The following is a 20,297-nucleotide window of genomic DNA, read 5'->3' as shown; positions in this document are numbered from 1 at the left end:
TAAAATCTTGAAAAAGCTATCATATTAAGATCACCAACACTTTCTATTTACTGATTGGTTATAAGTAAAATATTGGCCAATCAGAATAAAGATTTTGCTAAATGAGTGTTGCAAAAAGTTACAGTACCATAACCGAGGTGTCGCCAATGGTAAAAGCTCTGGGATTTTATAGACTTGTGCTAATGGCAGCCTTGACAAATACATGATGGCCGTTGCCACCGAATAGTGTAACGCGTACGTGAAACTGTCGTGTGCCAGAGAAGTTTATTATTTTAAGTAGAATTTTTCCTCTTATGTACCTAATCTATATTGTTTCTGTTTGTAAAAGAATAAAATATTGTGCCCAGAACTAAAATCATGCAAAAAGAAGTGTGAAAAAACGTAAAATCGCGAGAAGAAAACACGGGTGGCAAAACCGCGTTCGCGGAGGTAATATTGACAATTTTTCATCACGACGCTATTCGCATTTTTCCGCGTCAATATGAAATAGTTGTATCCAGGATACCTTCTTTGGGTTTCTCAGCTATTCGAACCGAAAAATTTTTCACAGATGGTTGCTTTTTCTTTTGTTTACGCCTTGTCAGTTGGGCTTTTGTTGTGTGCATCCGCGCGCCGCTGGTACCTATAAGTGAGAGTGAGATGTATGCGACCCTTGTATGCGTGTAAGTGGCTTGTGTGGCACGTATGCTTGCACACAGGCGCGCAAGTTATAACCTCAAAATATGCTTCCAGCTGTCGAATTTTTCTACAAAACTTTTTTTCCACTTTAAAATGGTTACTTGTACATGCAAGTGTTATTGTGTCATAAAATTGTCATGATTCCTGACATAGTGTACATGACATTATTATCCAGTAGTATTATGTATTTTGTTCTATAGTACTAGTTCTAACAAACTTAAATATTAATAGTTTAGTGCAAATTCGACAGAAGTAACGCTATTCGAATAAAACTATAAAGTGTTATTCTATCTACAATGACTAATTGAATATTGTTTACATGTTACAGGGTGCAAATTAAATATAGGATCTGTGAAGCCATAAGTGTAGTGTATGTGACATTTTTAAACAACACCAAACTTGAAACAGTTCTGAACTATGTTTGTAGTTCAAATGTAAAATGACTTGATATTAGTGCTTTAAACATTACTAAAGAATATCTATGGATTACTAAAGGATATCTATTAAATGTTATTTGATAAATTGGGATAATACAGAATATAGTATTTGTAAAGTGATAAAATTGTTTTATATGCCCAAATTCTGATGTTATGTCATGGAAAAATGTAGTTCAATTGTGTTTATACATGGATGTAATTTTGCAACAAATGTGCTTTAAAGATAAGTCAGAGTACTTTCAAAATGCAGTTGTGCAATTATTCTTTAATGGATAATGTAGTTCGAAAAAGAACTACCTACTATATACAAGAAATTAATATAAAAACATGGATAACATTAAAGTGTGATATTAAAAACAAATATCAACAATCCATGTAAATAAACATATTTTGAAAACATAAAAGGATATCTAAAGAACAGATGATATAAGAAATTACATGCATGACAGGAATAGGAGACGTAGGTCGCAGACGCGTTGAATGGCGCCGTAGCGCAAATACAGTCTTCTACTGTCATTGAGTTATAATTTATGAGTGGTAAGTTCTGCAATTGGTTTACATACAACATTTATTAAAAACTTAAAATATGAAATTATGTATAATTTTATAATTTTATATAGCTATATATTTATATTAAATTTAGTTGTTATTATCTTGATTTTAGTTAATAACTTTCATAATGTCTTACAAATATATAGGGGTATATAGAAACAAACATAGATAAGCTGAAAAGGTGGCTAGACGCTGCCCGGAGTAAAGAGGGGCTGCGTGGGCATGCAGCAGCCTCAGTCACGCCCTCTTCTCGGGGACTCAGTATCCTCTACAACCTCCCCGACTGCTCGGCGTAACAATTCTGTTGCTGTTTTGACACATCAACAAGTATGAATTTTTTAAATAAACCTTCAATGATATTCTAAAATTTATATAATACTTAGTATCATAGTTTTATTGCAATTTATTTCAGTTACAACAGTTACAACAATTGCAGGCTCAAAATTCAAGTGGCCAATCATTGACATTTGCTTTACAGCAAGCAACCAACAATGTAAGTAATTAAAAATATATATTTATTTGAAAAGATATATCATTAAAGTAAGTAAGTAATATTTGTTTCTATTATAAAATCTTACAGCCGCAAGACCAAGGAAATAGGTCAACAACTGGAAACCATATAGTATATGTAAATCAGTTAAACCATTTAAATCAGGGTACCATAAATCCCTCAGGGACTGGTATGGGCCTACCCCCGGCCACCCCCACTTTTGGGGTGGGCCTTAATATGGGATTGCCACTATCACTTCTAAATACTAGCCTTACATCCCTCACATCTAATGTTATCACTACATCAAATCCTCTGCTCAATTTGGGCCTGCCAAGTATAAATACAGGACTAACTACAATAAATCCTAGCCTCAATCACTTGAATACCATAAACTCAAATTTAACTTCAAATATTGGTTCAAACAGTATTAATAATGGTTTATCTGGTTTGGGACAGGATATAAATAGTATAAATACTGGGATTAATAGGCTCAATACATTAAATTCAACAAATATAAATTCTGGATTGCCCAGTGTGAATACTGGAATTACCAATGTAAATCAGAATTTGACAAATTTAAATTCAAACATAAACCAGAATGTTACCAGTTTGAGCACAAACTTTACATCCCCAAGCTCTGGTGTATCTGGCTTAACTGCTATTAACCCAAATATAAATACAAATTTAACTACTACCAGTATAAATTCTGGTATAAATCAAGGTCTCAATCGACCTATTAATGCTTTAACAACTGGATTGACTCAAAGTAGTCTAAATTCCAGCAGTACACAATTTCCATTCCAAGCCATACAAAGTATACAAAGCATTGCACCACACATTGTTGGGTCAAATATTGCACATGTACCAAGTTCTGCTATATCGCAGCACCCGAATTCAAACGTTTCTACTATTTCACAAATGTCAAATACCGGTACCTTGACAAGTTCCAGTATATTCACGAGCACTTCCAGCGAACCAATTCATTCAACCACAGCAAATGTGAATCACGCTTCAAACGTGAATCTCACTACAAATATTCCACATCTTGGTACAATGCACTCAAATTTATCTAATGTATCAACATCTAATGTGCAGCATATATCTGCATCAAACGAACCGAATATGTCACTGAGCCATACTTCTTCTTTAAGTTCTTCTCAGACAACTGGATTTCAACCTCAGCGACAGTATTCACAGGGAATTAACCCTGGTTTAAGTTCATCAGTAACATTAACGGGCTCATCTCAGCCATCAAATGTGGTCAGTACAATAAATACTGTAAAATCTATGCAGAACATTCAAAGTCAAAATATTAGTTCTCCAAGCAGTCCATTTTCAATACCATTAAAAAGTCCAGCATCTAATATTGCACCACCTACACCAAGCCCTAGTCCTAACAGACTATTACTTAGAAGTCCAGCATCAAACTCAATACAATCTAATAGAAATAGTCCAAGTCCTGTTGGAACATCGACATCAAATAATAATTTTAATATACAAATGCAAAGTCCAATGCAGAGTCCAATGAGTGTTAGCCAAATACAGAGTCCTGTACTTAGTCCATATCCTCCTGCAAAAAGTCCTCATCTGTTAAGTGGAAATAACTCTCTGAACAACAGAAGTCCAGCACCTGGTGGGAGTCCTGGTCCACCTGTGGTAAGAAGCAACTTATATTAATATAAAATAAAAAAAAGTTGAACACAAACATTTATTTCATTTCCAGGTTAGACCCAATACACCAATACTTCAGCAAGGCATGCAAGTATTGCAAATAATTCATGGTACACCACAGGGGTATCAATCAACACCAACACAGTTGGTTACTAGGACGCATTTAATTGGAAATCAACAAATTCAAATAGCTGCGACTAAACCAGCAAAACAGCCACCACAAATTTTACCAAAACCTCCTAACCAGCAAACTGCTGGATCACAACAAAAACAACAACGTGTTAATACTACAATTACAAATCAAGTAATATATTTTGAAATGTCTATTCTATTCGAAATGTCTTAGAGACTTTATTTATTTCTATTAAAACATGAAATATTGAATTATTATAAGGTGACACAACAAACTCAACCACAGTTAGTTCTTGCTGGACCACAACCAAATCCTACAACAGCTACAATGATACCAACAGCACAAGGTCTACTATTAAATCAGGTAATAACATTTGTTTAAGATATTCATCATGTGCATGTCTTTTTGTTGTGTTGTGTGATCATTTAAAAGTTTACACATTGTGCCTGTTTTAGCAGTTATCAATGTTATATGAAATATTTTTAATATGCTTGATATCTATTGTAAGAGCTTACATGCATTTTAGTGTCACAAATATCTGCTTTGTGCTTCATATGTTTATCACATTTCATACATAGGTTTTGCCGTCAACCGGACCCGTTATTGTACAGCAACAACCAGGTGGTGTTCAGCTCATACTAAGAACGCCAGCGAGCGCCCAACAACAAACACATACTGCACAGGTGATGGTTTCATCCATTCAGCCATTCAATTTCATCATGTTCACAATCATTGCTTACTTAATACTTTCTGAATCTATTTTTATATGTCATTTTAAATATTACTTAAGTTCATCAACATTTTTACATGCTATATCAACAGTTGGATCTTATATGTGTTCTATGTTTTATATTTAGCATCTTTGCAAGTTTCAGATATGTTACTTTAGTGTAAATAATATTACAATATTGAAAAATATATTAGGATAATAACATGAACAAAATTAGGAAGACAATTTTTTTTTGTTAATATAGTGGAAGAAATATATTCTTGTATAAATCTGTTCCTTTTTTTTCTTTTTTTCTTATAGCTAACACAACAGCAGTTAGTAAGAGTCGTCACAGCACAAGGTATGCAGTTACAAGGCATTACACCTACATTTTTTGCTGTACCTAATGGTTTTCCTCCAGCTGCATCTCCAGTAATTAGACATACTCCCTCTAGTCCTGCACCTTGTAAGTGTTTATAATATACTTGAAAATTTGTTTAAATACATTTTTCTATAAAAGAACTAAAAAATATTTATATTGAAATTATTTATTTTTTAATATAGCTGCTAATTCAGGGACTGGTAATTCCATAGTGATTCAAAATGCAATGGTACAAAGCCCTCAGCCACAAATTTCACAAGTAGGTTCAGGTTCCAATACTGGCAACACTCCATGTACGCAAGCTGTTGTTGAGCAAACTTTATTACCACCTCCTAAGAAAAAAGCAAAGAAGAAAAAGAAAGCAAAACGGAAAGATGACGAACCACCAAGATTGGATCTTGCTAGTATAATGAAAATATCAGGAATTGGAGATGATGATGATATTTTTGATACTGATCTTACAACTGAATCAGATGTTTCTTGTCAAGTTCAAATTGAATCAAGTTCGGGACAAAACCTGGGACAACTTTCATCCCAAGTACCTACAATATCTACCAGTTCTACTCAGAATTTGATACAAGTACCTGCACCAAATACAACGAACACACAAACGTCTGCATCTCAGACGTCATTTAATAGCCAACTTGTTGCCCAACTTCAAATGCCTGTGCAGAATGTACAAGGGCAATTACGATTTGCTCTTGGAGAAGATGGGAGAGTTGTTTTACACCGTACTCCAGAACTAAATCAGCCTGAAATGGATCAAGCTACTGCTCAAGCACTGATACGATCATTAACACAAGGTGGTGGACAAAATTCACCAATTATTTCTCATCTTCTTGGACAAGCACAAACGTCGACACAATCTACACAAAGTACTGTGCTACAGAGACAAAAATTCGTTAAATCACCTTTATCATCCAGTGTTTCAGCGGCTACTACTACTGTAAGTTCTGCAGCTCCACAAAGTGTTACTTGTGCTACTAGTCCACAGCATGTGCAAGTATGCTCGAAATCAAACAATCAACAGAAAAGTGTAAATGTTCCTCAAGAATCCAGTCCTGTGTTAAATGTTTGTGTTCAAAATAATCTTGTATCTCTACAAACATTGGATATGCAAGCATCGAAAAATATTAATGTACAAAATCTCACACCAACAACAAAAGCTAATCAGTCATCTAATTCTAGCCTTCCACAATCAAACAGTAATGTTCTAACTTCTGATGTTTTAGCAACAAAACCTTCGTGTACTACATTCAGTGTACAAAATTCTCGATTGACTAATACGAGTCAAACGACTAGTAATCAACAAAATTCTAATGTTTCTGCACAAAAATCTAGTCAAGTGCGACTTAAAAATGCTTGTGTTACTACTAATGTGCGACAAAATTTAAATAAAATATCTCAGAGTGCTGCTCATGTTCAAAAATCCTTACCAAATAATTTAACTGTACAAAATGAACACACTGTGACAAAAAGTAATCAAAGTCATCAGCAGGAATCAATAGCACTGCAACAAGAAACACCAATATATCAGCATAATCAACATCAGCAAATAACAGCACAGACCGTACAAACGCAGAATGTCCAACAAGTTTTTGAACAAAATCTTCAAACTTCTGGAACAAATGCTCAACATAATTCTTTAAATATGTTACAACAACAAAGTTCTTGCAATACCGCAATGCAGCATGATGCTATGAATGTTTTGCAACAACATTCTAGTATTCAACAAAATACAATTAATGTTTTACAGCAAAATGCATCTAGTAATGTACAAAACATTGAACAAAATTTGCAGTCTGCCATTGGTGATTTAACTCATGCACAGCAAAATGTTATTACAAGTATGCAACAGCAAAATACATCTGCTATTTTGCATAATACAAGTGTACAACAAAATGTGAATGTACAACAGCAAAATGTAAATGTACAACAACAGAACGTTAATGTACAACAACAAAAAGTTGTTGCAGCAAACACATTTTCTTCTGTGAATACGCATCATTTTGAATCCCAGAATACGGTTAATGCTATACAACAAGGACTAAATACACAGCAAAATAATCAACATCAAAATATTGTGATTACAAATGCTCCACCTCCGAATGCTATGCAGCAAAATGAATCTCAGAAAGTAGAAACCCAAACTGCAACAATGCTTAATTCAACAACAAATAATATATTAAATAATGCACCAAAAATTACTCCTGAAATTTTAAATGCATTAAGTAATTTAAATCCTAATGAACAGTTATTAATTGCAAATGCAAACGGACAAATGCAATTAATCAGTCAGCAGTTGTTACAACAATTTCTAGCAGGACAATTAAATGCAACTAATCAGGTACAAAATCAAAACCAAACTCAGAAAATAGTGATCGGTGAGCCAGATGCAAATAATCAGAATTTACAAGGTGTACAAATCAATACTCCAACGAGTCAAATAATTGTAAATAGTTCTGGTGGAGCTCCTACAATTCAAAATAATATACAGAATATTGTAGTACAAGCTGCTCCTTCGCAAATGCCGCAACATATACAAATTCAAAATTCTAGTTTTCCTAGTCAATTTATTGACAATCTAAATCAACAGCAAATCAGAAATTTAGGTAACAACCAGCCAAAGAAGACAAAAATTATTAAAAAAACAAAAACTGCCGTTACTACTCAAAATTCTGGAAATACCCAGGTATGTGTAGGTTTTTTCCATTTTTCTATTTAGTCTCGTTTTTGTTGTTAATTTAATATAATAACAGGTGACAAAAACAATTACGGTTCCCCGCCCGACAATGATTTCAACAAATACAACTAATCTTCAGAAAGTTGATAATTCTAACAAAATAAACACTGTAGTGTCTCAAAGTACAAATCCAATTAAGAGTGAATCTTCTCAAATTATTACAAATGGTCCTGTACTTCCATCTTCTCCTGGAAATCATTTATCAGTTCCTTCAAATGGTCAAATGGTTCAAAGAGTACAGACTATTCAACTTCCTGCTCAAAAACAACAGTTATTAAAAAATATACAATCTCAAATACAAGCTATATTAGCTCGTAAATCGGGTTCACAACCAGATCAAACCGTTTTAACAAAGTTATATCAAGACCAAGCAAAAATTTTGGCAAGTGGAAAGGTTGTCAGTACTACAACACATCCCGTTAGTAGTGTAAGTCTTGTTATGTTATTAATACAAAAAGAAAAAAGTTTGTAGTAATTTATAATGTAAAAAATGTAAGGTAATGTAAAAAAAAATGTATAGTGCTATGCAATTTTATTTTATATAGGGTACAGAAACGAGTTTTAGTATGAATGCAGTTTCAACAATGGCACCAAATATAATATCCCAGAATTCGTATAAAAATCAGACATCAGCTGTGCAAACTCAAACACAACCATCTACTACTGTGGCAACTTCACAAAGCTTGAATCCAAGTACATCTTCGACGGTACAGAATAATTCATCTAACAGTTATATGAATAACCTTTCGGTATATAATAATTTTTTATATCATAATTGAATTTTCATTTATGTTTTTCTTGATGACTTATTGGTGAAATTTACAGATATCACAAAATGTGCAAGGACAACAATGTGTACAACAAAATAATCAAAATGTACACCAAACGCACACAAAACAGCACAAGATTTATCAAAATCATGGAAATCAGATATTGAGTCCGTCCTCTGCCAATATGCAAATTTTCTCACCACCAATTACCTCTGTAGCTGCTGTACAGAGTAACGCACAACAATCACCTTCAGTCCAAACACAACAAATTGGAATGCAACAGTCAACCCAATGTCAAACAGATCCATTAGACATAAAACCAAATATACAAATGTCAAGTCCCGTTAAACAAGAACTTTCTTCACCTATTCAAATACAAGTTCAAAATGGATCACCTGCAGGACAGGTGGCCTCACCTAGAATGATTGGCAAAGGACCACAAAGAATTCAAAGTCCTGTAAATACCAGTGGTAATCCCAATAAACAAACCGTTAGTCCCAACAACAATTCAAGTCCTTTAGTAAGTCCAAGACAAGGTATAAAAAGACCTGCGTCCAGTCCAATTTGCAGACAAATTAATCGTAGTGATTTGTAAGTATAATCTTTTATTTTAATATAATGATACGCTTACGAATATATCTTTATTTTTATATTTACAGATTAGAGCAACAATTGAAAATTGATCAAAACGGTGCGATAAATCCAGACGTAAACACACCATTTTTGAGTAAGCGCGATGCTTGTAAACGACTTGTACGGTATCATTGTTTAAATGAGCAAGTACTTAGTTCTAAGGACTTGGCAAAAGCTGATGAGATGTTTGAAGAAACAGCCAAACATTTACTATCAAAATTCAATTCAATGATGAACAAGTACACGTATCTTCTTCTGATGGAGAGCATGGTATGTTAAAAATATGTAATTTTATTCTCAAAGTTTTAATAATCACTTAATTTAAACTTACAGCGAGAAGTGAGGACGTCGGAATTAATGATGATTGATAGAACTTTTGTTGCTGAAGAACAAAGTATATTAAATAGGTTACGAGAACAAGAGGCTAAAGTTAATGGTAAAGTTAACATATTAATGAATACATTTCTTCTGTTATGTTATTTATTATAATAATATTTTTCTTGTATTTATTTTATAGAAGAGTTCAAAAAAGAAGAGAAGCCATTGGTGCCAAAGGTTGAACCTGGTCTTACAGAAGAAGACAAATTATCACCATCATTAACTAATGTATCTGTAAAACGTGAGTTAGAAGATGACTTTCTAAGTGATGAAATGGAATGTAAACCAGTGATTAAATCAGCAAATTGCACTAGTGGTGATTATGATGAGTGGGTAGAAATACAAAAAGAACTTGGTGTATATCCATCTACCACAGACTCGTTTAAATGTAAAAATATCAATAATAGTGGTAGTAATAGTGCATGTGCTGTGGCTGTTACAAGGTCATCAAAAACTGAAAGAACACGAGCAAATGGTGAATGTCGTACTACTGTACCAAGTACAAGTATTTCTGGAGTTCAAAACGCAGTTATAAAGGACAATTGTGAACAGGATAGTACTCCAGATTTTGAAAAACGTTGGAATAGTGCTACTGATCTCGAGCGAGATTTGTTAGAAGATACAGACAGCTTAGATGGACTGGCCTTACATTCTCAAACTCAATGTCCAGGCTCTCTTCAAGTAACAACCGAAAGTGGAAATGGCAATGAACATGATGACATTACCGCACAGGTACAATCTGCCATTGATAGCATTCTTAATCTTAAAAAACGTCCTACAAATACATTATCTGGCAGTAGTGGTAACAGTGCATCACAATCCAGTGAATCAAAGGACACAGTGCTTGACCAAGCAGTCCGCAGCATTTTAGGCTCGTGACCCTCCTTTAATAAAGTATGTTAAACAAGTGAAGTTAATTGTGAACATCATGCTAATTGTTCGTTTAAAAAATTTTTAAGAACTAGACATTTTTTTGGTGATTTTTTTGTGGTATGTGAATAATATAAAAACTATGTTTGATATTAAGAATGCGACATTATCTTTGGTAATGCATATTTGAAATCCTGCAAATTGTTGCTAAGTTATTTGTACAAATCCTACAATTTTAATTTCATTTATACATAAATTAAAACGACTATCTGGACTATGCAATTTTGTATACTTCTCCAAAATTTGTCAAAAATTTTTTTCTGCAATGGCAATAACTACTCATAATATAAAAACAAGTATACTTTCCAGTAGTTTAGCTGTAATAAAGCCATCGCGTTTACCTAAATTTAGCAGCTGTACATGTGGATAGATAGATAAATAGATTAATAGCTAGATAGTAAAATAAATAGTTAATTCGCTCAGATTTTTCAATCTGCCAATTTGTAATGTAATTTTGTAAAAAGTAATTATTTAAAACAACTTATTCCATTTTGTCTGTAGTACTTGTAGAAAAATCTTACAAATACTTAAAACTGGGTCGGTAAATTGTACATACATTTTTAACGTGTATTAATAATATTATTATTATTATTATTATTATTATTATTATTGGTATTATTTGTATTATTGTTATTGAGATTCGCATTCTCGGAATTATAATTGTATTATTATTATTATGATGATGATTATTATTATTATTATTATCATTATAATTGTCATTAATATTATTATCATTATCATTACTATTATCATTATTATTATTATTATATTATTATTATTACAATTATTATTGTCAATACCATCATCTCCACTGATGAAGAATGTATGGTATAAAGAGAAAGTAGTGATTTAAGAGACTGAAATGGAAGACAATGAAAACAAGAGGCAAATGATATATAAGGTGAAAAGGGAACACAAAAATTTCTATGATAATTTGAATTTATTTCTATTTAATGTATATGCAGTCTTAAATGTTACAATGCAAAATCAAACAGACATTTTTTAAGTAGATATAGTATTTTACAAGTTATTTGTCATCACATGAAATCACAATAGATCTGAGTAAATGAATACATGTGTAGAGAGCACATGTGTGGAAAAAGGGTAATTACATGTTGGTGACATTTTAAATAAACAGTAGATGACCGGTGAATAAGATTTAAAAAACAAATCTTACTATATGTGCCTTTTTATTTTCTACATAGTTGATGACTAATATATCTTATATGTACACCTGACTTGTAATTTTTATTCGATCAATGCTAACATGTTGCATAATGCAGATTTCTTAATCAGTATGTTATACATACAAGATTATGGTCTGATTTAATCATTTTCTGAAGATCATACATTAAAAGAATAACTTATCATCACCAGCAGTGCTTTTGCGATAAAGATTTAGTTACATGGTTGTATTTTTACATCCTTTTCCCACAAAACTTCATGATAGCTCTCTATACACAGAGGCAATGAAATGTTTTTGGCAAAAGCAATCCAAGACTGACATATATACAGAGAATCAAGCAAAACTATGTAATGTATTACAATAAGAAATAATCATTTGTACATAATATCAATTACACTCTCGACGGCAATCGTGACTTAATGAATTCTTCAAAGATTTTAAAATTTGGATATGCTATAGTTCTTTTGATCCTAATAAATTGCCGATATTTCACAAGTATGTGTATGAAAATATTTTTATCCTTGTCTATAATTAAAATTTCAGTTTGCAGCAGAATATTTGATTTCCAATACTAAAAAGTTTACACAGTAATATGAGATGCCTGGCGAGAGTGAAGTCAAGTGGTTAATACGATAAAATGTAATTAGCATTATCAATTACATGATTTTGAATATCATGAATATCTTGTAGTGAACAATTCCTCTCCTAATATTATGGAAATATTGATTTCAATCACAAGTTTGGGTGCCTTATAAGATAATGTTCAGTCAACTTTTTTATCTTGTCAGGACTATATAGTATTTTAATAGAGGCACATAAAATTTATATTAAATTACATGTTTTTTTTTACATGTATCTATATTCTAATATATCCCAAAAATTACAAAATTAGTTGAAATTATATTACAGTGCACACTATTTAGTTTCTAATGTCTCAAATTAATTCTTTCTACTTGTAGATGTACATTATCAAAATTATTTCATTTATTTATTTTAATGGATACCTTAAAATATTTAATCATTAGTTATGTAAAATTGTTGAATTAATAGAAATGAAATAACGTCAATTGAATATATGAAAATATTACCAAATTTAATTATAAAACTTAATGTAATATTTCAACAAATAGAACTTCATTAACATTGACATTTCATTTTTAGTGAGTTGCAATTTTATTGAAAATATATCATTTCTTTATTTTTAAAGAATATATAAAAAGAACTTTACAGGTAAGTTAAATTAAAAATATATATTATAAAATGAAAACCATAATAAGACATCAAAAATGTGTCTATTTAATAAATAATTTGAATAATTAAAAAATTAGACGTATGCAAGAATTGTTGTAAAGAGTTTCAAATTTATAATTATCTTTGTGAATATTATTACATTTTAAGTATATAATGTATACAGTATACATAAGTGAATATGGTCTATACAGATTTTTCATGTCGTATAGTGTACGTGATTTAATAGGTGTCAATACATGTGTATGCAATACGTTCATAGGTTTATGGTATATGTTAATGTATTTGTTTGTAAACAATTTTTATTATGTACAATTTAGTGTATTAGTATATGAAATAATATAATTTCAGAAATGACTAATAGAAATATAAAAGACAAAATGAACGATACTAGCAAAGATGATCCTTACGAGGTAGAAAAATGTGGTAAATGGATTAATGAGCGTAACTTAAATAAGGTTTGAGTCTTTTATTTCTGTGGTAGTTGTCTTATTAATTAGAAATATATGACATATAATATAATTTTAATAAAATATTTAATTTTCTTCTATATTTCCAATAGGCTAAAAACACGATTTGGAGGTTAAATGTATCTATCATTATATTGACATATACTATAATATTTCATAAATATATTTACAATTGAAAGTAGTCAAGTTCATAATTATAAATACATACTACAAATATCAGTCTGATAACTGTTCTATATTTTTAGGTCTGCCTACAATTTCCTGATAACCTTTTGCCAGATTCAGTAGAAATTGCATTACGTTTGGAAAACTATATCAACAAGAAAGTATATATTTTGGGAGATACTTCTTATGGTAATTGCTGTGTTGATGAAATAGCTGCTCAGCATATCAATGCTGATAGCATAATACATTTTGGTCATGCTTGTCTAAATCCTACTACTCGTTTACCTGTATTTCATGTGTTACTCAAACAAGAAATTGATACATCAGAACTTATTAGTAAATTTAAATTAAATTTTGTGGATCAGACTGAAAAAATTTTATTTTTTTATGATATTACTTATGCACATAAAATTGGTAAGTTTCTTAAATCTAAAAAAATGTTTATTTAACGTATTCAATTACTTTTACAAATATGTTTCTATTTCAGAAAAGATATATAAAATATTAAATGCTGTTTATAAGAATTTAATCTTTACTTCATTAAACTGTATCTCTAATGTAGAATTCACAGATGTCAAAGATGATGCATCTACGATAATCTTAGGTAGATGTTTTAAATTAGATAAGGAATATAAAATAGAAGATTATATAGCATTTTTCTTGGGAAATGGTGGAAACACATTTACTAGATTAGCAATGACAATCTCTGCAAAAAAATGGTACTATTTTGAAAATAATAGCATTGTTGAATATGAAATTTTAAATACACCATGGTTAAAAAGAAGAAGATTTGTAGTTGAGAAATTAAAAGATGCTAGAGTTGTTGGTATAGTTGTGGCTACTCTAGGTATTAAAGATTATCTTAAAATAATAACAATGGTTAAAAACATCCTAAAAGAAAAAAAGAAAAAATCTTATATTTTAAGTGTTGGTAAAATAAATCCAACAAAACTTGCTAATTTTCCTGAGGTATGTTGAATAATGTTACTTGAAGTATTAAATACATTGCTAATATGGGTAACAATGTATTTTATCTTTTTAGATCGATGCTTTTGTTGTAATAACATGTCCCGAAAATGAAATATTTGATTCTAGAGAATTCTTAAAGCCATTATTAATGCCTTATGAAGTAGAATTGGCATTTAATAGTTCAAGGGAATGTTATACACAATATTGTATGGATTTTAGACAAATACTTCCTGGAGGAGTGAATTATGTTGATTTTAAGCCATCAACAGATTCAGATGTTTCTTTAATTACTGGTGAACTTAGAAACTGTGATGAAAATATTCCATGTACTGACAAGATGAATGCTCTAACAATTAATAATTCATCAGGTATTTACATGTTTTAAAAGATATCAACAAATTACAATAAAGCATATTTTTTCTAATACCATTATTTTAATGAACTTAGATGTTGTTGCAATTGGGAAAGCAGGAGCAGAATTTTTATATAATAGATCGTGGAAAGGGGTTGAGCAAAGATTAGGCAAAGATGCAGTACATTCAGCAGAAATTGGCCGCTGTGGATTACCAAGTTGCTATGAAAACGAGCCTATTTCCAGAGAAGATAATAATGAATGAACATAATAAATATAATAATTTCTATATTCTAAATTGGGGTTCTTTTCAAGAGGAAAGAATGTTGTTTAATTTCTCTAATCTTTATACATAAGTGTTAGTGATATAATTAACCCTTTCACATATTTTATGTTTCCTATGCTTAACATTGTATTTTGACAAATTGTTAATTAATTAAACTATAAATGTATTTATTTTCGAAAAAATCGGTCCTAATTTTAATGCATTATGTCTTGTTTACAAAAAATCAAATAAGAAGTGTTCCTATTACTGACAATTGATTAAAAATGCACTCGTTAATGCACTGATTAAAAATGACACAAAAAGCATTCGTTCCTGAAAGAGTTAATTTTTTTTAATTTTACTGCATTTTTTATTAATTTATCTGAAACAGTATTAAAAAATAACTTATAGTTTATATGAAACATATTTTGTTAATTTACGTCTTATGAGTCTGTATAAATTTCCCTGTCAAAACCATAGACTTATACAGATAAACCACGCGTTCTTATGTGCGATTTGAAGACCACGTTGAAGGACACAGATAGTGCCGGGATCGCCGGGAAGTATCGCGCTCTCTTTCGCATTGTACAAAAAGTGGGGAGAACACTAAAGGAGCGACCTGCCATACACCGTCTACGACATAAGCTCTTCCTCTATTTTTTCCCTTTTCTTCTCCCATCAAAATATCCATTAAAGAAAGAAAGGAATAGTCACAATATTACTCTCTCATTGCTGGGTTACCTTCACTGCTTCTTACCGGCTGTGTTACGTTACGTTTTACGGAAATGCGTAGTATATCTGTATATGTCTATGATTGAAGTTGAAACACGTGTTCAATATATGACGTAAGCACATAACGAGATATTGAAATAATCTGAATCAGCTGTCATTGCAATGTTAAACATAACCAGAGAAATGTACATCTAAGTGATAAAAATATTTAAAAAATGAAGTTTTATTCAATTAGTAATAACCTCTTATATAAAAGTTTTATAATTTATATTATATTTTTTGGTTTTAATGTGTGGACTGTAGTGTCAAATGCGCAAGAAGTTTCTAACCTCAAGCACGAAAATATCACATTGGACAGTACAAATATCGTATTAAAACATTTCACGCCAACAAAAATAAGTACTGATGTATCAATAGAATCGCATATATTAGAAAACTCTGATAGCAATAATTTAAAATTGAATGCTACTACTTCAAATACAGTAAATACATCTCAAAATGTACTTACAACCTCAGTTCGACCAGATCGTGATATTAATCAAACAACAGAAAAAGTTAATATAATATCTACAACTATTATTGATGATAAAAATGGGAACAATATGTCAGATTTCACAATTCCATCACAAAGTCCAGATATTAGTAATGTAACAAACACAAGTACAACAACAGTTGTGCCAGCAGAACCAGTATTACCTGATAAGGGATCCGCAGAAGAAGAACATAATAGTTCTATGTCCATATTTTTTGTCCTCTGTGTTTTAGCTTTAGGTATTTTACTTATACATCTTATGTTACAAACGAATTTTCAATACCTACCAGAGTCGGTGGTAATTGTTTTCTTGGGAGGAGCTATTGGTATGATTATAAATCTCATGTCAAATCAAAATATAGCTAATTGGAGAAAAGAAGAAGCCTTTTCTCCAACTGCATTTTTTCTTGTACTTCTTCCACCTATTATATTTGAATCAGGATATAATTTGCACAAAGGAAATTTCTTTCAAAATATTGGTAGTATTTTAGTTTTTGCTATATTTGGAACAGCAATATCTGCATTTGTTATTGGAGCTGGAATTTATTTGTTGGGATTAGCACAGGTAGCATATAAACTTAGTTTTGTTGAAAGTTTTGCATTTGGATCATTGATATCAGCAGTAGATCCTGTTGCTACTGTAGCTATATTTCATGCTTTAGAAGTAGATCCAGTATTAAATATGTTAGTTTTCGGTGAATCTATATTAAATGATGCCATTTCAATTGTATTAACTACATCTGTGTTGGAGTCCAATAATGCAACAACTACCAGTGAAGCCATTATACTTGGCTTAAATAGATTTTGTCTTATGTTTTTTGCCTCTGCTGGCATTGGAGTTGTTTTTGCTCTCATAAGTGCTTTATTACTTAAACATGTGGATCTCAGAAAAAATCCCTCTCTTGAATTTGGACTTATGTTGGTATTTACTTATGCACCTTATGTTTTGGCAGAAGGCATACAACTGTCTGGTATGAACATGAATTTTTAAATTTAATGTTAAAATGAAATAAATAAATTAAGATAAATAAATAATTTAATAGCTAAATATGATAAATTGTTTCAGGTATTATGGCAATTTTATTTAATGGGATTGTAATGTCACATTATACACATTTCAATTTATCAACTGTTACTCAAATTACAATGCAACAAACTATGAGAACTTTAGCATTTATTGCTGAAACTTGTGTATTTGCATATCTAGGATTAGCTTTGTTTAGTTTCAGACATAGGGTAAAGTAATATGATATAAGATTTACATTTAATTTCCATAATATATTTTATATCAATACTGATTATCAATTGTAGGTTGAACCAGCATTGGTTATATGGTCTATAGTTCTATGTCTGATTGGAAGAGCTGCAAATATCTTCCCTTTAGCTTTTCTTGTAAATCGTTTCCGGGAACATCAGATTACTAGAAAAATGATGTTCATAATGTGGTTTAGTGGTTTACGTGGTGCTATTTCTTATGCTTTATCATTGCACTTGGATTTTAGTGATGAAACACGACATGTGATTATAACCACTACTTTAATTATTGTATTGTTTACAACATTAATATTTGGTGGTTCTACTATGCCATTACTGAAATTTTTGAGAGCAGAAAAGAAGCAAAAGAGTAATAGTAGAAGGAAAAGAAAAGATAAAGAAATTTCGCTAAGTAAAACTAGAGAATGGGTATGTTTATATATAAAAATATTTATATAAAAAAGATATTTATATTTTGTATATGTTTTTATTTTAGGGACAAACAATAGATTCTGAACATTTATCAGAACTTACAGAAGAAGAGATTGAAGTATCTTTTCTTCAGTCCCGTATTCGTGGTTTTGCAAGATGGGATCTAAAATTCTTTATCCCCTTTTTCACAAGGAGATTTACACAGCAAGAACTGAAAGATTGTAAATCTCAAATGACAGATTTAACAAATCAATGGTATCAAGCCATTCGAATTAGTCCAATGGAGTCAGATGATGAAGTAACAACTGCATCAACAGCGCAATTAAATATAAATTTGTCCGTGGAAAATCAGAATCAAATACATGGAAAGCAAAGCAAAAGACGTCCAAGTCATGGGTCTATATTAAGTATTTAATTTATTTTGTGTGATGTGCTAAATGTGCTGTCATTGCTCTGCTTATATTGTAAATGTATATGAACTTTCCTTAATAATGACATCCACTACAATTTAACGAACAAATTTTCTGTGATTCTGAGCATAGTTTTAATTTTTTCTTCTACAATATTGTAAAATCCAAGGTTGTAACTCACTTTTTCTAATTTACATTGCAATGAAATAATATTCTCTACGACAATAAGGTATTATTTCAGAAGAAAGTATATCAATAAAAAAATTATTTATTAGCTCAATGAACAGCTTATGATTGTTATATAGTTATGAAAATTTAGTCATGAAGATCATATGGCATCTAAACATTGCTTTGCTGTCAAAGCTTATTGTTGGTGAGGGGTGAGTTGGGGTATCACTATGCATTAAAATTTTGAAACATTAATTGCTATTAATTTACAGAGAGGACGAGGATTGGTCTGATTAATTAATGATCAAGTAAATTTAGTATCAAGTAAATTATATATAAATTTATGAGTTGTTTCATCAGTTAAAAATGCCTGCAAACTCATATTGTAGAAATTGACATTACATTAATATTGGACAAAGTATAAAAATAACAAATTCCTACATTATATTAACAATGATACAGTTGATCATCTTTAAAAACTTATAAGTTATAATTTTTAAATCACTATGTAATATTATAAGTAATGGATGAGAAAAAGTATTTAATTCACGTTGATTTAATTAACGATGGTTAAATAATATAATGTAATAATGAGAAATGTGATATTTTTAAAAATATTTAAATTTCTGCACAAAAGATTATATACATCATAAAATAGTTATACTGCATATCGTGCAAAGTAAATATTTGTATGAATTATAAAATTCATATGGCACTAAAAATATACTTATTAGGAAGTATAAGTATAATTTCATAAAAATATAGATTAATCTAAGACATAAAGATTTTAATTATTTAGTGAGAATATCAGTTTGACGATCAAAAATTTTTTTAAGTAATTAGTTCTTTGTGAGTTATATAAAATAACATATTTTTTATCTGTGTATATACATATATGATACATAAAGATATATTACCATAGGGTATTTATACATTCCATTTTTTCAATAAAATCTGTAACAGTTAATGTTTAAAATAGCATATAATTCTAAATTTACACAAGGTCGCTTACTATTGATCATACTATTTATAAATACCCTATTATGTTATTAAAGTATCAGTGTATAAAATGATTACATTTTGTACATACAATATATATGTTTGAAGTATTATATTTTAATTTGTATGATATAAAAGATATATATTTTCTTTTATCTGAATATATGTTTTTTAATTACATATAATATTAATTAATAATATAATCCGTTTCCGAAATAAATTTTAGACTACTACTTATATTTCATATCCAAAACAGAAAAACAATTTTTAATTTTTCATACAATAATAACTATTTACGAAAGTATTTTACTTTCATATTTCTTTTATATCGTACCAATTATGAATCACAATATATGGATGTATATCTTGATTTTTTATGTTGTAATATTTTATTTATTTAATAAATTCGATTATCTTAATTTAGTTAGATCGAATAGTTATATTTTCTCAATTTAGGAATAAATATTTTCAATTGTAATCTATAATTTTCACAATTAAAATCTCACTTAATGTATAAGGATATTAATAATTCGAAATATATAGTTTGTATAATAAACCATTGATTCTGAAAAAAGTTTTTTTAGTGATTTCAAAGGCCATATGGAGATA

The 20,297-nt window shown here is 30.2% G+C and overlaps 3 protein-coding genes across 6 annotated transcripts; all 3 read left to right on the top strand.

Moving 5' to 3' along the window:
• Window positions 1–169: 169 nt before the first annotated feature.
• Window positions 170–12,187, top strand: LOC132916460 (mucin-17). 3 transcript variants are annotated; one of them, XM_060976490.1, is made up of 16 exons: window positions 170–429; window positions 1,007–1,652; window positions 1,814–1,994; window positions 2,104–2,160; window positions 2,248–3,813; window positions 3,881–4,132; window positions 4,223–4,324; window positions 4,540–4,644; window positions 4,992–5,136; window positions 5,235–7,744; window positions 7,812–8,222; window positions 8,341–8,544; window positions 8,621–9,156; window positions 9,225–9,468; window positions 9,532–9,634; window positions 9,716–12,187. In XM_060976490.1, exons 3-16 carry the CDS (start codon window positions 1,890–1,892, stop codon window positions 10,453–10,455), a joined length of 7,080 nt encoding a protein of 2,359 aa, XP_060832473.1. In that variant the 5' UTR covers window positions 170–429; window positions 1,007–1,652; window positions 1,814–1,889; the 3' UTR covers window positions 10,456–12,187. The 3 variants fall into 3 exon arrangements, with proteins under 3 accessions (XP_060832473.1, XP_060832472.1, XP_060832474.1); XM_060976489.1 differs by having other exon boundaries at window positions 2,080–2,160; XM_060976491.1 differs by lacking the exon at window positions 4,540–4,644 and having other exon boundaries at window positions 2,080–2,160.
• Window positions 12,188–13,060: 873 nt separating this feature from the next.
• On the top strand, window positions 13,061–15,194 carry LOC132916470 (2-(3-amino-3-carboxypropyl)histidine synthase subunit 2). Of its 2 annotated transcripts, XM_060976517.1 has the most exons (6): window positions 13,061–13,209; window positions 13,292–13,398; window positions 13,656–13,989; window positions 14,063–14,544; window positions 14,618–14,912; window positions 14,992–15,194. In XM_060976517.1, the coding sequence occupies exons 2-6, from the start codon at window positions 13,294–13,296 to the stop codon at window positions 15,159–15,161; spliced, it is 1,386 nt and encodes a 461-aa protein (XP_060832500.1). In that variant the 5' UTR covers window positions 13,061–13,209; window positions 13,292–13,293; the 3' UTR covers window positions 15,162–15,194. The 2 variants fall into 2 exon arrangements, with proteins under 2 accessions (XP_060832500.1, XP_060832499.1); XM_060976516.1 differs by having other exon boundaries at window positions 13,167–13,398.
• A 756-nt stretch (window positions 15,195–15,950) lies between these two features.
• Window positions 15,951–20,262, top strand: LOC132916464 (sodium/hydrogen exchanger 8). Its single transcript, XM_060976502.1, has 5 exons — window positions 15,951–17,396; window positions 17,492–17,661; window positions 17,737–18,108; window positions 18,176–18,507; window positions 18,962–20,262. The coding sequence occupies exons 1-5, from the start codon at window positions 16,109–16,111 to the stop codon at window positions 18,984–18,986; spliced, it is 2,187 nt and encodes a 728-aa protein (XP_060832485.1). The 5' UTR covers window positions 15,951–16,108; the 3' UTR covers window positions 18,987–20,262.
• The last annotated feature ends 35 nt before the right edge of the window (window positions 20,263–20,297 follow it).

The sequence above is a fragment of the Bombus pascuorum genome, chromosome 2 (genome assembly GCF_905332965.1).
Source record: "Bombus pascuorum chromosome 2, iyBomPasc1.1, whole genome shotgun sequence".
NCBI lineage: Eukaryota > Metazoa > Arthropoda > Insecta > Hymenoptera > Apidae > Bombus > Bombus pascuorum.
This window is presented reverse-complemented; position numbering and strand designations above follow the sequence as displayed.